The 21,384-nt window shown below is 30.3% G+C and overlaps 3 protein-coding genes across 6 annotated transcripts; 1 reads left to right on the forward strand and 2 right to left on the reverse strand.

Moving 5' to 3' along the window:
- Window positions 1-618: 618 nt before the first annotated feature.
- On the reverse strand, window positions 619-15,538 carry LOC123290602 (protein O-GlcNAcase). Of its 4 annotated transcripts, none has more exons than XM_044870850.1 (15): window positions 15,270-15,538; window positions 15,070-15,121; window positions 13,168-13,946; window positions 12,577-12,959; window positions 10,701-11,171; window positions 9,777-9,880; window positions 8,761-8,941; window positions 8,302-8,476; window positions 5,444-5,497; window positions 5,120-5,205; window positions 4,697-4,896; window positions 2,988-3,183; window positions 2,757-2,913; window positions 1,703-1,744; window positions 619-787 (listed from the first exon to the last, which is right to left on the reverse strand). In XM_044870850.1, exons 1-15 carry the CDS (start codon window positions 15,343-15,345, stop codon window positions 657-659), a joined length of 3,087 nt encoding a protein of 1,028 aa, XP_044726785.1. In that variant the 5' UTR covers window positions 15,346-15,538; the 3' UTR covers window positions 619-656. The 4 variants fall into 4 exon arrangements, with proteins under 4 accessions (XP_044726785.1, XP_044726786.1, XP_044726789.1 ...); XM_044870851.1 differs by having other exon boundaries at window positions 12,598-12,959; window positions 15,270-15,536; XM_044870854.1 differs by lacking the exon at window positions 5,444-5,497.
- Window positions 15,539-16,464: 926 nt separating this feature from the next.
- LOC123290612 (charged multivesicular body protein 3) lies at window positions 16,465-19,805 on the forward strand. Its single transcript, XM_044870867.1, has 5 exons — window positions 16,465-16,596; window positions 16,655-16,715; window positions 16,781-16,960; window positions 17,019-17,233; window positions 18,869-19,805. The coding sequence occupies exons 1-5, from the start codon at window positions 16,552-16,554 to the stop codon at window positions 19,034-19,036; spliced, it is 669 nt and encodes a 222-aa protein (XP_044726802.1). The 5' UTR covers window positions 16,465-16,551; the 3' UTR covers window positions 19,037-19,805.
- A 204-nt stretch (window positions 19,806-20,009) lies between these two features.
- LOC123290609 (zinc finger protein 271-like) lies at window positions 20,010-21,314 on the reverse strand. Its single transcript, XM_044870863.1, has 2 exons — window positions 20,886-21,314; window positions 20,010-20,810 (listed from the first exon to the last, which is right to left on the reverse strand). Exons 1-2 carry the CDS (start codon window positions 21,288-21,290, stop codon window positions 20,082-20,084), a joined length of 1,134 nt encoding a protein of 377 aa, XP_044726798.1. The 5' UTR covers window positions 21,291-21,314; the 3' UTR covers window positions 20,010-20,081.
- Window positions 21,315-21,384: the final 70 nt, after the last annotated feature.

Genomic DNA, 21,384 nt, shown 5'->3' on the forward strand with positions numbered 1-21,384 from the left:
TCTGTAAAAATTGTGTAGTGTCGAAAAAATTATACTCGAAAGAGTAACATTGATGCTGTGAAGAGACAGCGCCAAGAAGAAGAAGCTGGTTCATCAAAAATAAGTTCTCATATTTTTACTCGTATAACGGTTCAAAAATATATTACGAAAAAAATAATTTGTATGTTTGTTGTTGTTTGCTATATCACGAAAATGGCAATACTTATGAAAAAAGGTGTAGACACACTTTTGGTAGAGAATCGGACTATCTATAATTTTTGTCTGAACTATTTTTGCTGTGAAACTCATCGTTTTGCTGAAAAACGCGAAAAGCCTATTTTTGCAAACTTCCCCCTTCAATAAAATTTTTTGCACAAGTGGGATTGATGGGGACTTTTCACAATTCATTTATAATAGTATTCTGAACATTCATACCAATTTTTAGCTCTATGGGAATTTTTGTAAGCTTACTCATATTTTATGGACTAATTTGACTGGATAAATACTATCTTAAATAAAAATAAAAACGAATCATTTTAAAATGTAATATGTGTGACTGATTGGACATAAAACAAATGAATGACATTTTTCTTTCTATTTTTTTTTTATAAATAATGAATACATCTTTTTATGTTTTTTTGATTATTTTTTTCTATTTACATTTGAATAATTTGATTTTAAAAAATTCGTCCCATATATGTTCGACCCAATGAATTATCTTGAATAATTTCCACAAAACCTAATTTACTATATAGTGAATGTGTATATGTATCTGTTTGCGGAATTGACACGTGTACTCCAAACGACCCTGAAAATACATAAAAAATTAAGTTGTGTTTTTGAGTCTTTTCAATCAAAATTATAAAATAACGAAGCCTACATTGATGAAAACCTTAATTATGAAACTATGAAATTTGAACATGGGCGTATTGAAAAATCTATTATCTAAGTTTTCTTCACTTATTACTAAAATTGTTGCAAGCAAAATCAATGAGAACCATAAAAAAAAAACTAGGTAAATTTTTGAAACATTTAATGGATCGCTACCAATTTCTAGAAATGTTTGGTATTTTTCAAATTTTTTTTGGAATTTTTATCTGAATTCAGTTCTCGTTTAGCAATAAGTGAAAAAAATGAGCCTTATGATTATTATAATTAGTAATTAGTATCAAATTTATTAGGTCTAGTTTGACAATCGTTTAATTTTCACATTTCTAATTAAATGAGCGCTAAAAATGACATATTTATATGTTAAGGTCTCGTCATAAGTTTAACTAATTGAAATGTTACATAAGTGGCCAATTAAAGAGGATCGGTGTAAGTTATAAAATATTTTCGACGACCAGTTTCTCTAGTTATCATCTAATCATCTTGAAAAGGGGCTCTAATAGTTTTTTCCCTGCAACTCTGTAGTGGGTTTCTTACAAAACAAATTGTAGGTTTTGTTTATAATTAAATTCTTTTAACTTTTCGAAAACCGAATGATTAAACTCGTTAGAAATTAGCAGTTAAAGTTTTTATTCAACAGGCAGAATTGCAGTAATTTTTACTGAATCTATTTTAATCTAAATTTTTTGTAAAGACGTACTGGTGATGATGACTAAAAAAATTAATAAATTTAGTATTTTTATATGAACCAAATTGTTTTTTACTCAGATCACTTTTCCAAATACGTTTCGTTAAACTTAATAGTCCTTAACTATCTGTTTGACTTAATACTCACAGTTGAACTGCCAATTTGATATCTTCTCAGCGCTGTAAAATCCTTCAGAACAAACGAAATTTAAAAAGTTATAAATTATTGATTATGAATCTTCTACAAAAAAAAACATGCTTAAAAAATAATTTCTATCTCGATATTAGATAATCATTTTCAACAACAAAATCTCTACAATTTTTTTTGTAAGACGTGCTGCTGTAAAGTTACAGGGCAAACACTATTAGTAACCTAATTTTCAATATGGCAGCCTTTCCGAAAAAGTAATTTCAAACTTATCCAACCCCCTCTACACACAAAAACAAAAGTGTCCTACTCAAAATGCAAAATCTCCTAAAGTGGGAACAATTAAATGGATTTTCAATGGAAATGGAAATATGACATCGTTTTCGAACGAGTCTGTCAGGGACTTAGTTCATATTTATATTCCTCTTTATATGATCGTAGTATAATGTGATTCATAGATGTTTAGTATACTCGAAAAATATCGGGAAAATGGCCAATGGGTTATCGCCCTCAATTTGTTTCGTATTTGCAAGATTGATGGATTTATTATTTTCAACAGTAGTTCGTACCTCCCATGAACCCGATCCACTAGATAAATAAAATTTGTCTTAAGGTATCTTGAGACCATTATGAAAGAAATGAGAGAATGTGATAAAACCAATGAAAAATTGATAACAATTATATATGATAATGATGTCTATGTGATTGAAGCTAGATGACATAAAAATGATTGAATTCGCACGTGCTATATGTATTATATACAGATCGTTTTCAAAAGCATCTCTAATAGAGAATTAATGTTAAATCAATAAATATAATATTTACTATAAAACTATACATACATCTGGCCATAAGCTTATGATGTATAGTGTTTATTTGATATCATTTAAGAGTGGAGATGTTCTCTATTAGCAGTACTTTTCAACACAATCAGTATGTATTTAATTGCTACCAACTTTAAACAATAAAATATGTCGATAAAGAAAATTGCAATTAATTCTTTTACCGTCCTAAACTACCTTAAACCACCATTAAACAATTTATTTATGCTTACCATTAGCTCGTAACGCTGCTAATAAGCACGTAACCAATCGTTTCGATATTGATTGATCAAGTACACTTGGTAATAAACTGCAAATCATTTCGGATGGATGTTGTGGCGTTAGAATGTCCAAATCTTCTCGGAAATTGTGGAAATATAATAAGGATTCCTGAAAAAAAAATTATTAACGAAACAAATTCGATTTAAAATGTTAAAGTTACGTAAATAAATAAAAATACTAACTTGAACAAATTTTGATAATTCACTAATATCATCGGGTTTCGGATATTTTAAACACATCTCTGGTATCCATGAAAGAGATTGTTTTGTACGGAATTTTCTTGAATCTAAAGCTGCACATCCATAGCCCACAATACCACTTTCATCTTCAACTACCATACATAATTCTGGATTTAAGACAAGATATGGCCCTAGTATTCTAGAAAAGTAATACAATAAAGTATTAATTTTGCCTGTTAATTGTAGGAAAGAATTTTAGAAAAATGTAACAATTTTTGGCTTCCAAAGTCTGTTAACATTTCTGTAAATTGTATTTCCATTATGGCATTGATAATTCATTAATTCATTCACGGACTGGCTTATCATTGTTATCTCCGGACTGCCAAGAGGCGTAGCTAAGTATTCAAAGGCCCTGGTGAAGGAAGAAAAAAAAAAAAGGGTCCAAACTAAACGGTTTAGGTTTTATCAAGTAAATGGAATAACTGTCAAATCTTCTTCAGTGGGCCACATTATCTGAGTCATTATCAATAGAAATTTTTGGGCCAAAACTACTAGTGGAGGGCTGACTAAAAAATTTTGGGTAATTTTAACCACCACTATAATTTTCGTTGCAATAAGTTTTGATTTATTTAACGGATTATTTTTATTGACTGTTTCCTTATTGCCTTAATCTGCTAAATGTGACGGCGAATCTTTCAAGTTGGCAATACATCACAGCACAAACAACGGAAAAATACAGGGGAATTCCCAATAAGTTTCGAACAGAAGTCGATATTTGTTGGGAATTCTACTATATTCTTTCAAATGAGTTGTCATAATTAAAGTCATGTTGCAACCTATTTTATTTACATTCCGAAGATGGGATAATTTTTAGCTAGTTCAACACGAGGTTTTGCTGGTCAGGGCATCGACTCGACCTTCGGTAGCTACTGAATGCCAATATCTAGGAAGCTAAAATTTTACATCAAAGTTCCTGTCATGATCTAGATGTGTAATGAGAAACATTTTTTGAGAAATTCATCATCGTTACAACATGACCACTCTAATTTTTTTAATATTTACCCGACTACAGCGAGGGTTATGATTTTGACCAGTATGTATGTTCATCTGTTCCCTCATAACTTCTAAACTACTTATCATAATTCGAGGTATCGTTGGAAGCGTCTTGATCGTCCACTGGTTACAGACTATGTGACGTCAAATTTAATTAAATATGGCGCCCTCTAGAGGACATAAAATCATGAACTATAAAATTTTCTTAATGTAATGATACCTTGTTGGGTATCAAATGAAAGGGCTTAATAATCAAATTTCCAAAATATATATTATATAATTTATTACGAAATTAAGAAGGCTCAAAATTAATTTAAGGAAAAATAAAGTTAATAAACTAAAACCCGAATACTATAAAATCAGTCTCTAAGATTAAAAAGTGTTCCACAGAACGGTTCCCCTACTGTAAAGACAATTTTATTTGTTATAACACTTTCAGATGAGAATTTCAGAATTTGAACTTAATTTTTATTAAATATTATTTTATTTAATATTATAGTAAAATGCTTTATTTTTCCGGGATAACTTCGTACAAAGAGGTAAAGATTTTCAGATTTTGCTAATTCTAATTTCATAAAATTATTTATCAAATAAAGCTAATATCGATTTTTTTATGTGGAATGCTCTAGGAAATCTTGAAATACATTCATTTTTTTTACCTGTCAGCTGCCAAATCCTGATAAATTTCTGGTAAATTTTCAGTAATTTGTAAACCATCTTTACATGTTTTATGACACACTGCATAAACACCAGCTTCATCTGCATGTGTATACGGTCGTATCGTATAAATTTTACTCGATGGAACTTCCGGTGCTTTATAAATAAATAAATCGTTGCCCGAATCAACAGGTATCAATCTCTACAAAATTGCATAAAAGACATAAATTAGAAAATTTCCAAAATTCTATATTTAAAAAAATAAGTAAAATAATTCGATTTGGATATGATCTGAAACAATTTTACATGCACTTTTAGAAACCCATACAGCAAAACTTCTATCTTTCTCTCTGTCTAACAACTTGGCCAATACAAAATTTGTTTGTTTTATATTGATATTTGATTTGTTTTTGGACTGAAATTACCTGTAAATCGGAAGTAAGACCACCACGAAATACCCATGGTTCTTGTTCACCACTCATAAATGTTTCCTTCCAACCTTTGGAAAACCCTAACGAAATTGTGGAGAAAAAAACAAAAAATGTGAACCAAAATTCAAACACAAGAAACATACAAAAAAATTAATTAAAATGATGTGAACAATTTATTTACGCCAATTGCGAAAGAAAAAACATAGAAAATTTTACGCTCAAAACTTTACGCCTGTAATTTAACGCAATGCTACACAAAAATTTCTAAGAAAAATATGATTACGCAAGCGCATTCAAAATCATACGATGGATGCGTACATGTATAAGTTCCTTGAGTGAATGACGGCATTGTTGATGGAAATTTTCCCAAAGCTGTAGAAAAATATTTTACATTATTAATAATAATTAATTTGATCTTGAACACAAGTTTCCTAAATTTTGTAAATTATTTTTAATTTTTATAATTTTTTTATTAAGGACTTGAAAAGTTATCGTTGTTTCTCTCATTAGCAGATTAGCAGTTAAGTTCCAACATCATTCTCGAAATTTCATACTTATCATTCCGGAAAGTATACAATAATCAATTGATCATTATTTAGTATTAATTATGTCGAATTTCTTTGTTATAAAAAACACTTTTTTCAAGAAAAATCTTTCGGGTTTTACATGCTCCAAAAATAATTATTTTGAACTTGCAGAAATATTAGAATTTGTTCACTCATCAGTTTTGGAACAAATTAGGAATACTTTCATTGCATTTATTTTTATCCGAAAATAATGAAAACTTATTCAAGTTCCTAATATGTTTCTCACTTCAAAATATAATTTCGTTGCTCGAAAATTAATTTTATCTGTGAATTATTTGAATGTGAGAAACTTTTTCCCCAAAAAAGTGTTATCCAGATTAATTAAATTTTTTAATGAATCTAGGTAACAATTATTTGCCAAAACTTATAATTAAAGAATTAGTAAATACAGTAATACTCCATTTTACGCGTTCAAAAACGGATAAATAAAATATAACTTAGACACAAACTTTCAGAAGGAAAACTGCAAAAAACGACTTACAAATTGCCGAAAGAATCTTAAAACTGGCGGAAAATGTAATAGATCAACAAAAAATTGACATTAACACCGACGAAAGCACTGACGTCACTAAATCTGCACGTTTAGTTGTTTTTGCTCGATATTTCGTAGGAAACGCCATTAAGAAACAATTAATTTCGATAACATCGTTACTAAGAACTACAAAGAGCATAAATATTTGTACGGCAGTTAAAAAAAAAATATTTTACTTTTCCAATAATCAAAAATTATTTGACGCCACGGCACGTATATGGCCTCAAAAATATGATACGTTGAGACATAAAAGTCCGATACGCTTGCCCTAGGTCATTTAATAAACGACAAACTGAATAATTTGGTAAAGCACAAATTTCTTTTTGAAAAACTCAAAATGTTTAAATTCCTACAAAAAGGAAGATTGATAAAAGTCTAAATCTAATCAGTAATCGCATTTTTATTTACCATTTTTCACAGTTCTCGATCCGATTTGCGCTTAAGTATTGCTGTATTAACTTAAAAATCGGAAAATGAGTACTAAATTTGTGTAAACTTATTTGAATTCTTTGAGAAATATCACATATGGTCCAAATTTTATGTAGTTAAGATTTTTGGCTAATTACATATGATAGTGAAATAGCAATCTATAAAAGGGCAGTAAATTAAAAATAAATTTTATTCGGATAAAATAAGACCTATTTTTGATTTATTGTCGGTTAGTTTATAACCTTTCTCCCATCATACGAATTCACCTTTTATTTAAAATAAACAATAATATTCGCAAGCGCCTTGTAAAAATAGTTGCTGTTGTCCAAATTGGGTTGATCTCATAAATGTTGTCATCTCTCTGAAAGAAATTTCGCATAATAAATCGCCATTAAAATTTTTTTTGATTTATAAAACTCAAAAATTGAGAAAATTTTATTACGCCAAGCGCTCCTATCCTATTTTTTTATCAAACAATATCGTGAAAATAATTCATAAATTGTTTGATAAAAAAAATTTTCGCCACTCGTTTAAACACAATTACGCCAAACATTGCCTTAATTAGTAGAAAAATGAAAATTTATGACATGATAATTGTTCCCAATACCAATGTGACATTTCTCAAAGTTTGGAACTTTTATAGAGTTCGTTTTTAAAAATTTTCTATTCCAAAAAACCTTGTGAAACCTAAAATTATAAAATTCAAAATACACATCTACATAATGTAATTTACATGTCGCAGCCAAATAGCTTAATTAATCGTTCAATTAACAGGCTAGCCTTTTTACTAAACGGTGCCGTTCTACTAGCGGCCTGAACGATATTGAAACATTCAATCAAACAGCTTGTCAAATGAGTTGGATCCTAAAATTTTTCAGTACTCAGGCACAAACGATGTCAGTCACCTTTTGGTGGCCAGGGATTCTAAAATGTAGCTGCAAGTTTTCTGTCAATCAGTTCCGCAATAATAGATGTGCTTGTTTTAAAAACAAAATTTTTTGCGGATCCAAATGCCATGAAAGTTTAACTTGCGTTAACAAATAATATTTTAATTACTTCCATGTGTACTTTGTTATTGAGTTACGCTACTTTTGATCTCATGATTACCAAATAACAATATATTATATTTTAAATTACGTAAATAAACAATTTCTGTCAGATATTTCATCTTTTTTGTCAAATGGTCACTCTGTTAATATATGAATGGCCTAAGCGTCAGCCAGCCAGTTCATTAAATGTTGTATTAGACGCTACGACTGAATATCATTTAGGCCGCTATTTGAACGGCGCCATTTAGTTGGCTACGACATGTTCATTTTGGTGTTATTTTGAAAGTTTGAAATTTTCCATCGTCATGATGGTTCATCAAAAATAGGACGCATAAAATCATGACGAATGAATCTTTCTCGAAAAATTCTAAATCAAAATTTTATAAACACCGAAGTTTCATTACTTCACAAAATATAATTTTGCACAGGTTTAAGAATAGAGAAAATTTTCTTTAATAATTTAAAACATTTGTATAAACAAATTAGCGTACTCTTTGAGTGTGATTAAAGTTGACAAAAAAAAAACGCACAATAATTAAAACTAAATGTTAAATGAGATAAAATATAAAAAAGACGCACCAAGCCATTTAACATATGAATTCAATAATGAGACGACACCACGCATGTCCCATACATATGCATATAAATCGTATAATAATTCACGATTATTACAATATGTTAAATGTTCAAATAAGCGATTCACTGCCAAACACATTTCGTTCATTTTATTTGAACGCGCAAACCACTCTTGGACCTGAAGTAATAATAGACAAACATATATTCTTTAAATTATATTAAAATTAAAAAGTATACAATAAGGAATATTCATGAAATTTAAATTTGGTTCAAATATTTTTCTTGAATTTTGTACGTTTTCTAATGTGTACGTGTACGATTTAACTAAAATTGGGCGGTTTCCTCTTACAAATATGCTCATGTCTCTAAAACGAATAATCATACACATATGAAATTCTACTAGTATATTAATGTAGATTACTCCACTGTAAATTGATGTTTCGATTGAAGTTTGAAACTTACCTCCGGTTTATTTTGAGCGTTTGGATCATTAGACTGATTCGCTTGTATAACAACATGTGCATTTGATTTTAACCAATTAAATTCTTGTAATAGTTGTAAAGCTTGACCTCCATGTTCAAATGGTAAATAAAATAAATCACATAACAAACTTAAATCTTCTTCAGTCAGTTCTTTTCCACTTCTATGCACAAAAAAAATTTGTAGTGGTTTTAAAATGTTTAAAATGATTAGATTATTATACATTTCTGGCGATGTAAAAGTATTGGAAATTTAAGGGTCATTAAAAATTTCTCCACAAAAATTTGAAATATAGTCCTGTAAATGCAGCCATTTATGAAATGTATTTCCACTGGCTAGTTAGATCTTGAGACGGTTGACCATGAATATTCATCGCTAAAAAACGCGAAATCTTCGATGAATACAACATGGAAATGGTCGCATCAAAATAGACTAAACGCTCGAATGTAAAAACTGATTCAGTTGAAGATTATTTTCGGCACATTTACAGGATCGATTTTTGAATCATCGCATTATTTTATCAAATTTGGCTTGACCCAACAAGCAAAATGAAAAATTGTGATGAAGATTATTGTGCTTAACTTTGGCGAAAACGCATTGCCGAGCGCGACGTCAAAAATTCACTCGAAGAACTCGATATTGTAAAGAATATGCTTAGAAATTATTCGCATATTCATTTCAACTCAAACATTTAGAAAATGTCCCGACTTCTGGCAGATTTACCTGACAACAGCGACGAATGAATTAACTTAATGAAAAATAGTTACTAAATATCACATTTTGATTTAATAAAACGTCCTCTTACTCAAAAAAAGAGTTTCTTGTATTGACTTTATGACCTTACATGATGGACCAAAGTTTTAACCTGTTCCTTGGATGATTTGTGAGCACGGGACTGAATATTCGACTCGATAATTTCACAATTTGTTTTTATTAAGATACACTTTTGATTCAATAGGTAGGGTAGAAACAAAAAAAAGCATGTAAAAATTACTTACGTCTTATCGCCAGACGCCTCTACAATCATTGTATTTGATAAATTTGTATTCGACGGAGGTGTTGTATTTTCAGATGTTTCCACTTGCATACTTCCACTACAAGACTTGAAAATAAACAAAAATTAAAATAGATAAAACTTTAATAATAATAAAGAAGACTTTAATTCTATATAGAATCTTTTGAAACTTTCGAATAGTAAAGACATTCATAAAAAGGAAACACTTAATAATTTTCCCAATTAATGCACCCTCAAATCGTGCATTTTATGAAAATCTTTAATTCAAGCTCGACATTCCTTCAAAAGTACTTTGCCTACTTCCATTTAATAGAAACAAATTCTTGTAATCGATTTCAAAATTTTGCAAGATTAATTCTAACGAAAGTTATGATAATCATTTTATAAGAAATAATTTTCTAATTAAAATAACCCCGAGAGCGATCAAATGAAAAATACTGGATATTATTGAGTGTTTCCTATTTTTAAATTGCTTTTACGAAGCAGATCCCTAGCATCTAGATCAAGGGGTTCTCTGTGCCCTTTTTGAGAAAAAATTGTCACCCGATGGCAAGACGTCTCCAGCTAAGAGATGCTATTTTGAGATTCCACCTACAAGTGAGATCATCAGATATCTCCATGTTATGAAGGTGATAGTTCAATCGACAGTGTCCTGTCAAGAGACTCACCACCCTTTTCGACAGTACTCTAGTGAGTTTTGAGTGTGGATATTCGCAGTTTGGCCTGTCGCATGCCCTGCGCAAAGTTCTAATAATCAAAATGAGCCTGTCGTAGCCATTCTTTGCTTTGGTAAGTAATATCTATCTTTTTATTAAAACTTGTCATTATCCAATTTCATTTTTTCTCGATTGTAATGCTCGGATTACATTTTATACACCTATGAAAAGAAAATAAATAAAATTCTTACAGAAACATTTTCACTCATAGCAACATCCTCAGTTGACGACAAAACTTTCGTTACATGTGCTGGTGAACTCATGGGCGTTGAACTGTTACAATCCATTGGTTCTGTAGGACTTAAACTAGACGATGGACTTAATTCATCCGCACTATCATGTTGTCCATTATTTTTACCATTACATGCACTTGTTTCATTTGTTGCCGCATCCGTACTTTGTTGTGTTTCAATTAAACCATTTTTAGTTGCGTCATTGGTGGCGTCAGACTTATGATTCTCCAATTTGATATGTGTACCACTAATTATTGGTAATTTGGCAGTGGGATCTGGCGTGTTTGTTATTGCACTTAATGGTAATGGTATTACAGTGGGTGTTATTGGATTTGGAATGGAATCGTTACAAACAACTTTTGTTTCTGAGACTAGGGAATTCATTACAGGACCTGGTATTGGATTTATGAAACTATCGTTTCCTGTTACCTGAAAAAAACAAAAATCAACGATTTAACAAAGTGATTTTCTTAAGAAAGCCTAAAAAAGGTTTATTTTCTTTATAGGAATTACTTTTTGAAACTCTATATTTTCCAGGGGTAGAGATTGAATCTTCGAGTTAGTTTATCTCTTGAGCTCTTGAACGATTCAATCATTTGAGGATTGAATCCTTCATAGGAACTAGAAATATTACTCCTGAATGTATTGGCTAAAATTACTGACCGCCTACCTGAAATCATGTTGCGAGTCGGTTTCGTCCAGCATATACTCTTTTAGTAAAAAATTATATATACTAATTTATAAAAAATCTAGATGAGTTAAAAACGGTAGAGTTTTTTCTTAGCTACTCTTGTTTAACTCCCGAGTTAAACTACAGTGCCTACTCGATCTGAGGTTAAGCAAGGAGCGATACAGTAGTGACACCTTTCAGTTAAGTTGTTCCAACTGTTCAATCGTTGAAGGCTAAGATAAGGTTCGATCCTGAGTACATGTGACTGATTCAAATAAGTTAATATTCTTCTCTGGTTCAATTTTTGCTAAAATAATGTATGTTCTCATCGTCATGGTAAAGTACTTATAGATAATCGAAATGTACACTCGAAGATTTGAAGTTAAGAAAGATTTAATAGATCCCTACCCCTGATATTTTTAAAGACAACACTGGGATGCATCGAAAATTATTAAGTCAATAATCTTTTAAATAAGAAATATTACAGAGCAGCGAAAATGTAACTAAAACTATGGAATATCTATAACTATCGAGGGGGGATTTAGGACAGGACGTCTAGCTTAGGCATGTAATAAGTCTGAGCTTGGCTCAAGTAAATGTTTTGTTTTGATACGTTTCAAAGCTTTACAGATTTGACAAATGCATTTCTCCAGATAAAATTTTCCAAAAAAGAGTAGATGATATGGAAAAAGAAAAAAGTAGCATCTAAAATTTAGTCGTACATTTTAAACCAGAATTTACATGGATTCATAAGTGACTGGATCTAGTTAAAATGTGATGAAATATTTGACAATTAAGTGGGAAAATTTATGTAAAATTTACTATAAACAAACAGAAAATTAGATTTAAATAACATAAAGGTACTTGTACACCGTCATTGGAGAGGCCTGCAGTCTAGGATAATTTCTTTAGCTAGAGATGTAGAAAAAAATAATACGCCAATCTAGCTAAATTATTTATCTTCATAAACTTTGCTATTAGACGTTGCGTATTTGAAATTGAAATTTCTAAATATGAATTATTTGATGTCCTACAATAAATACGTATCGTACAGAGATCTAAGTAAATAAATTAAATCTAAACAGTCTGTTCTATTGATTATTAGACCACTCTCTAGCTAAATTTTATTCTACAGTGTACAAGTCCCTTAAAAATCTGACTTACATTGAACAGCGAGTAACTTACATTACTACAAACTTCAGCTAACGCATGTAATTGTGTAGTATTAACAACTGGCAAAGAAGTAATTGATGTAGTGTTTCCACCAGCCGATGATGTGCACGTTGTCGTGGTCGCAGTTGTTAAACTCATACACGTGTTTATGGACGGTATAATTGGTACTGGAACAGCGGCTGCAACAACAGGCTGTGGTTTTGCGATTGGACCCCATGCTGATTTTACACGTGAAAATTCTGTTAACCATTCTGTAATTGCATTACGAAGTGCACGACGTGGATGATACGTATTTGGTGATAGAGTTGTTGGGATGGCTTCACCACCATCTTCGGTTTCTGTTTCTAGTTTAATATCAGCAGAAACTGTATCGTCTGTTAAAAAAAACGAAATAAAATTAATCCTTACTAATATTATAATTGCGAAAGTAACTCTGTCCCCACTTGGAAAGTGCCTACAATTCAGGCTTCCAGACCAGAATACTCCTTTTAAATTAATATCTTTCAGAAAATAATTATACTCTAGTGATATTTCTATCAATTGGGAACTTTATTTTAAACAAAGACGACATATTATACTTACTTAGCGACAAATCCCGCTTTCCATCAACATTGCATCGTGACCATTGAGCCAATGTATGTATAGCCACAAAATTAGCACCATATTCACAATTTGGATTTGTAAGTACACCACGTAACTTAGGAATTAAATCCGGTGATCGACCACTATATGGACCCAAAAATACCCGTTTTTGATCATAATCATTTGCATGTAAATTATCCCATATGACTGGAGGACGTCGTAATACGTCTGTAATTTCTTGTATTGATTCTAAAGTTAATAGTCGCGATATGACTCGTGGTCCCGTCCACATTATATCAATTTCTTGTGCTAATTTCGATCCTAACGTATTTAAATATTCCGAATTTGTTACGTTTGGCATTGCTCGTGTCGAACAATATTGTGTTGGACATAATAAGAAACGTGGTTGTCCTAAATGTTGGAATACCTCGTTTGTGATGGATACTTGAGCATGTGCAAACGATTGAAAGACTTCTTTATCTGCTTCGGACATTTCTGGTTCAATATCATCGAATAATAAGGCAAATGCAGTACATCCAAATTGGGAAACTTGTTCTAATTTACGTTTGAGTGCTCCCACTTCTTTGATACTGCTATACGTAATATCTAAGCCGGGTGAAAGGGCATAATAAAATACAACGCCTTGTTCTTTGGCAGCATTTATTAAGCCAGTTAAATGTTCAGCTTCTTCAACGGTGTATAGTTCTCGCCAATATGCACGATGTTTGTAATCATCTTTTGGAGCATAGACATATGAATCCATACCCCATTTTTTTAACCTTAGAAAAGAAAAAAAATGTTTACGTGCCAAGTAACAACAATTCAAATTATTAAATCTACAGAACTAAACATTGCCAAGTTCGTATATTACAATTTTTTTCTGCGAAAATTTGCAGAGTCGTAAGTTTCTCCCACGTAGCCTGAAAAATTTGTAATTGCTTAACAGACTTAAAATTGATGAATATTGAGGACGGTACTCAAATAAGATAATAAAATAAGAACAGTGTCGAATGGCGGACATCCTTCTTTGCATAATGTCTAACTAAACCATGAGCGAACCGAGAGATAGAGAAGTTTCCTCCTTTCTTGGGCGTGGAATTACCATAGATTTTGTTTATTTACGATATATTCTTTAGGTAATTAGTCATAGGAATATTAAAGGTATATTCCTTCATCCAAGGGTAGTTAGTTAAAAAAAATTATATTTGTAATGAATTTTACTTTAAATAGAAAGATTTTGAGCTCGGACCAATCTACAACACACGCAAAATTCGCTACCCATTTAAATTTTCCCGCAATTGAGAGTGCGAACAGCCGCAGCCAATCAAAAGCAGGCATATTGCTTGAGGCAATCTAAAACCATGGATATAGAAATATTAAAATCTAAAACACACGAAATATTATCGTTCTATTTGAATTTACCGCAAATGAGAGCCGCAGCCAATCAAAAGTAGGCACATTGCTTCCCCCCTGAGTGATACACCCCCCTCGCCTAAAGTAGGACTTTATACGACAACCCTACTATAATTACTAGATCCGTGCTTAAGATGCTTAAGGAGGAAAAGGCTGTGCCTATTCCAGTAGGTTTTGAAATGACTAAAATAAAAAACTACACAGTAAAAGAATCAAGCAACCAAAATACTATGGTTAGTCCGAGGAAGATTGTAGTTATTTTGGTGAAAGGTGAATTTTTAATGTGACCCCTAATGTTTTATTATTATTCAATGTATTAAAAAAAATTTTTAACATTTTCAATTGCCTTAAATATAGCATCCAATAATCCTAAAAAATCACTAGACAAATGAAAAATTCCTAATGAATCGTAAAAAACATGGAAAATTCCAGAAAACCGACTATGCAAACGTATATAATTTAATATAAAATAAAAAATAAAAATCTTACTTTTGAAAAAGATCTTTTCGTTGTTCGGTAGTCCAAGGACGACCATAAAAGCCTACAAAAACAAAACAAAACAAATCAAAATATTTTCCAAATATGAAATTCCAATTTTTCTCATACAAAAACTTAAGTCCGCATTTAAATCATGCGTTCAAAATACAAAAGGAATCAAAATTCAATAAAATATACAAAAAGAAAATTACCTTCTACAACACCACAAATAAAATTTCCATTTTTCGTATTTAAATTTTCAACGGGTTGATTTGGCGTTTCGGCCATTTTTCACAAGATACCGTATTTTTTGTTAACAAGAATAAAATGGATAAATAAAAGTGATTATGGTACGTGTTTTTAATTTAAATGAATATCATTACTATAACGTTTATACTTAAAATATTGATGATTTTAGTCTTATTTTACAAATTTTCTAGATCCAAATTCTGTAAATGTAAATGGAAAAAAATATGCACTCAAAACGACGCAAGGAACAGGTTTTTTAATTTCTTTTTTGTGGTAGTATTTGATAAATATACGTGTACAGGCAGTCTTAATACAAACGTTACATACCGCAAACCACAGACGTTTATTTTAAAATTAGATAGATGACTTAATGTTTAGTTTGTTTTCAAAAACAAACCTCTCATTTGCAAACAGTTTACTTAGAAAGCATTCTAAACAGGAATTAATATCTGGTGAAAAGTTTTTTAGAAGAATACCCATCAAAAGTATAACAAGAAAAATTAATTTTAAACACAAAATTTTTCCTAAATTTTATACTGCTGTATCTTCTCGTAAAAACAAATATGAATCAGCTACAAGTCATTTGAAAGCTTATACTTTCCTACATTCAAAAAATTGAAAATTTTTATCGTCCCCTATCAATTTTTGCTGAGGATTGAATGGACTTTGAAAGCATTTAAAAATTATAACTATTGTTTTCACAAAATCATTTGAAGGCTTTTCTAATAATCTTGTGAATTTATTTCCAAAAAGGAATAGCTTTATAAATAAAGAGAAATTTCGCTGAAACATGTGTATCAGTCATTAATCTACGCACGTTTCAAGTCTTTCAAGCTTTATTTAATAAATATGTATCCACAAAGAAAGGGGAGTAATAAATACAACCCACTTGTTGTCAGTCAATTTATGTTCATAATACATAAAAAAATGATTTGCATAATGCATATTAATTGAACTTTGTTGGAAGAAAAATGGTCATTATATCTTGGCCCAACTATTTATAGTAAAAAAACAATAGCTAGAGTAAATAAAAATTTGGTGAATTCAAAGGTAAGCGAATCGTATTTGTTTTTTAATAATCCTTGCTAGTAATCTAGGTTGAATGCATATATTGTGACATATAAATTTTTTCAGCTCACCCAATATATTTAATGAAATGTCAATTAAACGTCATGTTTAGATAAGTAATAAGCACCAAATATTTGACATTTAATTTGTATCGAAAAGTTAATTTTTTTAACTAAAATGGGTTTATTTGGAAAAACACCGCAAAGAAATCCTAAAGAATTGGTACGCATTTTTTTAATTAAAAAATTTACATTTTTCTAATGACATCGGAAATTTTCAGGTAAATGAATGGTGTCATAAAATACGAAAGGAAGGTTATCAATTAGATCGACAAATTCGAGGTAACAATTATAAGTTTACGCTATTTTCGATAAAATTTATTATTTAATCGTACCTAATTTTGTAGGTATCGAAAGAGAGGAAGATAAAATAAAACGTTCGCTCAAAGAAGCAGCTAAAAAGGGCGATAGAGATGTGTGTGTAATGTTAGCTAAAGAGATTATCCGTTCCCGAAAAGCTATTAACAAAATTCATACAACAAAAGCGCATCTTAACTCTATTTCAATGCAAATGAAAAATCAATTAGGTAATCAATTATCTTTTTTTTTTTAAATTTCCAATATTTTAATTTTGATTGTTTTTAGCCACACTACGTGTTGCTGGATCGCTTGCCAAGTCAACTGAAGTCATGCAAGCCATGCAAAGTTTAGTGCGTATCCCACAAATTTCCCAAACTATGCAAGAAATGTCTCGAGAAATGATGAAAGCTGGAATTATTGAAGAAATGTTGGATGAAACTATGGAAGTTTTAGAAGATACCGAAGAAATGGAAGACCAAGCCCAAAGTGAAATTGATAAGGTATTATTATCAGTTTTTAAAAATAAGTCGCACCTTAATTATTACGTAATCATTATAAAGTGTTTCAAAAAATTGATGTAGGTATAGGTCGTTCAAATATAAAATGACTCCGAACAAGAGAGAGTGTATATAGTGTGTCCCCGGATAGAGGTAACTATACTTGTAAATTGGATGGATTATTAAATCCATATTTTGCATTTTAAGAAAAAAAGTCATTCTTTATAAGAAGTTTTGCTTATTCTGAAAAGTATGTAGGAATATTTCAAACTTCTAAATAATGTACAGGGTAGCCAAAAATTGGGAATCACTATTTTTATTTTTGGTAAACTACCCTTCCTTTTTATAAGTTGGCGAAATGTTACTAAGAAAAGTTACTCGCAGTTAAAAATTATGACTCTATACAAAATATCAAGAAGATCCGTGCACTTTAATTATAGCATCATTTTTTATTTGAACAAAAGCTCCAATTATAAAAAAACGTAACAAAGAAAATAATAATAAATAAACTAACATTTACTATCCGAGAGTGTATTTTTTTGTAGACTAGTTTAGAAAATTAAAGTTCACTAAGAATAGAATTGTCAAAGTTGGAAAGATCTTCTTGATATTTTGTATAGAGTCATAATTGTTAATTTCGAGTAACTTTTTTTTAGTAACATTTTGTCAACTTTTAAAAACGAAGGATAGTTTACCCAAAAAAAAAAAAAAAATAGTGATACCAAATTTTTGGCTACCCCGTACATTATTAAGAAGTTTTAAATATACCTACATAATTTTCGGAATAAGCAAAACTACTTATAAAGAATGACTTTTTTTCTTAAAATGCAAATGCGGGGACACACTGTATGTATATGTATTTGCACTCATATCTACACCCTCTCTTGTATGGTACCATTTCAGTTTGAACGACCTATATTAGTTAACCTGTGCGAAATTTACGCACATTTTATCTTTATTAAGTTAATATCTATCCTTAACAGGGTATCATCGTTAGTCAAAAATAAATCATGAAATTTGAAAAAAGTTAAAATTTATGTAAAAATATACTTAAATATTCTGATTATGAGTTACAAAAGCACTTTTTTCTTTTAAAATATTAAAATTAAAAATCGTAATTTTTAAACTGAATATCACGTGACCTAAAACGCGGGTAAACTCTGCTGTGATGTCATAGCGGTATGAGTCATAGATCATCAGTTAGTTCAGTGTAGACAGTTGGGTATAATATATACATAGATAAGTATTTATATTTATATTATAATCAGATGTCTATGAATATATCTGTCAAAATTATTTGTGTTATTTCGTATAGTGATACCGATATTATGTCATCAAATTGGATGACCGCGTTTTTGACAGTTTAAAAAAGGTTTAAAATTTAATTTAAGTTTTTGGCAAGAAAGCGTGTGTATTTTTCCGAAATAAATTTTTTGTGGCTTTTTATTAGCAAAATCAACATTTTGAAGTACTTTTTCAAAAATAGTAGAATACCCTATTTATCTATTTCCTTATTTAAAAAAAAAAAAAAATTATCCATTCAATGAATCTAAATTTATGTGGATTAACTGCGTAATTTTTCTAAAAGATATGAACAGTTGATCTTAAAGAGATAACTTGTATGGTAATTGTTTTTAGGTGTTGTGGGAATTAACTGAAGGTAAATTAGGGGAGGCTCCAGCTCCACCCGTGGCAACAACTGAAGGACCTTCAACAGCAGCAGAAACTGAACCAAATGTTTTACTTGAGGATAATCCAGAAGAATTAGAAGAAATGCAAAATAGGTTATCCGCCTTACGTTCGTAGTACAAGCTTTCAAAGCATCTATATTTTTTTATTAATTAAATGCACTCGATGTGAGCTTTTTTTAAATTAATTTATAAGTACTAAGATGTAAATAAGTATTTATGAAACACACTGTACTTTTTAAAAACGAATTATTAAGTTTAGATGTCGGCCATTTTTAAATGATGTAATATATCATAGATCCAAATTTAATTAGCCGTTCAGTTAACAGGCCAGCCATTTTAACAAACAGCGCCTCTGGTAGCGTTCAACTAGTGGCCTAAATGATATTCAGCCGTAGCATACAACATTTAAAGAATTGACTGACTACTACTTAGGCCATTCATATATCAATAGAGAATATTCATGAAATTTAAATTTGATTCAACAAAATATCGAAAATTAACACCATTTAATACTTCTTTTTTTTTAATTATTATTTTCAACGATAGATTAATGAAAAAATATTTTTATCCTGAAAATTATTAACTTTTCTAACTTTCTATGATATTTTGTAGCCACAAAGTTGTGAATTTGAATTTTTATCAATCTTTTGAATGTTCTTTGAGGCCTACCATTCTGCGTCATTTTAAAATGGCGAACAATCAATCAATTTTAAATGTATAAATATTTGTGTATTAATAAAATTAATTTATAACGGGTGTTCTAGGAGACACCTAAGAAAAGTGATAAATTTTTGATTAGAGAATGATGTATTCAAATCGATTCAAGTCAAATAAGTCAAAATGGAACAGTAATTTTGGACACGAAAAAATAATTAACAACTTGTATACACTTAATTATTTAAATTTTACTGAAACTAACTATGCTAATTTGTTAAATAAACGTTTAATACAAATTTTTGTGGATTTTTTTAGCGATTTACCTTGAGCTATTTTATGAATGTACATCCTTAAAATTACTCTAAATATATATATATATATATATATATATACAACAAAACTTAATTTTTTTAACCGACTTCGGCCATTTAGGCTCTGGTCCGTTATGTGTAATTATATGTTTCGCGAAATTAATTCTTTTGCTAAACATGTTATTACAAACATTACATACGGTTTACTCCAATATGTGTCAATTTATGATCAACTAAATTGGACCTTTGGGCAAATTTTTTATCACAAATATCGCAGGAATAAGGTTTTTCTCCAGTATGCAGTCGTTTATGTTGATCTAAATATTGCTTTCGTGCAAATTTTTTATCGCAAACATCACAGGAATAAGGTTTTTCTCCAGTATGCACTCGTTTGTGACGATTTAAACCGTCTGTATATTTAAATTTTTTATCGCAAATATCGCAGGAATAAGGCTTTTCTCCAGTATGAACACGTTTATGTTTAACTAAATGGGAACTTACTGTGAATTTCATATTACAAATATCGCAAGTATAAGGTCTTTCTCCAGTATGAAGTCGTATATGATAATTTAAACTTTGTCTGGTAGAAAATTTTTTATTACAAAAATCACATGTAGGTTTATCGACTGTATGGCAGTCAACCATTTTTTTAAAACTTTCAGTTTCTTCGGACATTCCATCATAATCCTCATCTTTTATTATAAGTTCTGAATGCATTTCATCACAATCCTCAGATTTATCGACTGTATGGCAGTCTTCCATTTTCTTAAAACTTTCAGTTTCTTCGAACGTTCCATCACACTTCTCAGCTTTTATTATAAGTTCTGAATGCATTCCATCACAATCCTCAGATTTATCGACTGTATGGCAGTCATCCATTTTCTTAAAACTTCCAGTTTCTTCGGACATTCCATCACAATCCTCAGATTTATCGACTGTATGGCAGTCATCCATTTTCTTAAAACTTCCAGTTTCTTCGGACATTTCATCACAAACCTCATCTTTTGTGATAAGTTCTGAATGCAATTCTTTTTCAATTTTGATTTTATTAGTCTCAACATTGTTACAAATTTCACTCACATACACACGGTTTACTCCAATATGTGTCCATTTGTGGTTAAGTAAATAGGACCTTTGGGCAAATTTTTTATCACAAATATCGCAGGAATAAGGTTTTTCTCCAGTATGCAGTCGTTTATGTTGATCTAAATATTGCTTTCGTGCAAATTTTTTATCGCAAACATCACAGGAATAAGGTTTTTCTCCAGTATGCACTCGTTTGTGACGATTTAAACCGTCTGTATATTTAAATTTTTTATCGCAAATATCGCAGGAATAAGGCTTTTCTCCAGTATGAACACGTTTATGTTTAACTAAATGGGAACTTACTGTGAATTTCATATTACAAATATCGCAAGTATAAGGTCTGTCTCCAGTATGAAGTCGTATATGATAATTTAAACCTGGTCTGGTAGAAAAATTTTTATTACAAAAA

This window comes from Chrysoperla carnea, chromosome 1, assembly GCF_905475395.1.
Source record: "Chrysoperla carnea chromosome 1, inChrCarn1.1, whole genome shotgun sequence".
In the NCBI taxonomy this organism is placed as follows: Eukaryota; Metazoa; Arthropoda; class Insecta; order Neuroptera; family Chrysopidae; genus Chrysoperla; species Chrysoperla carnea.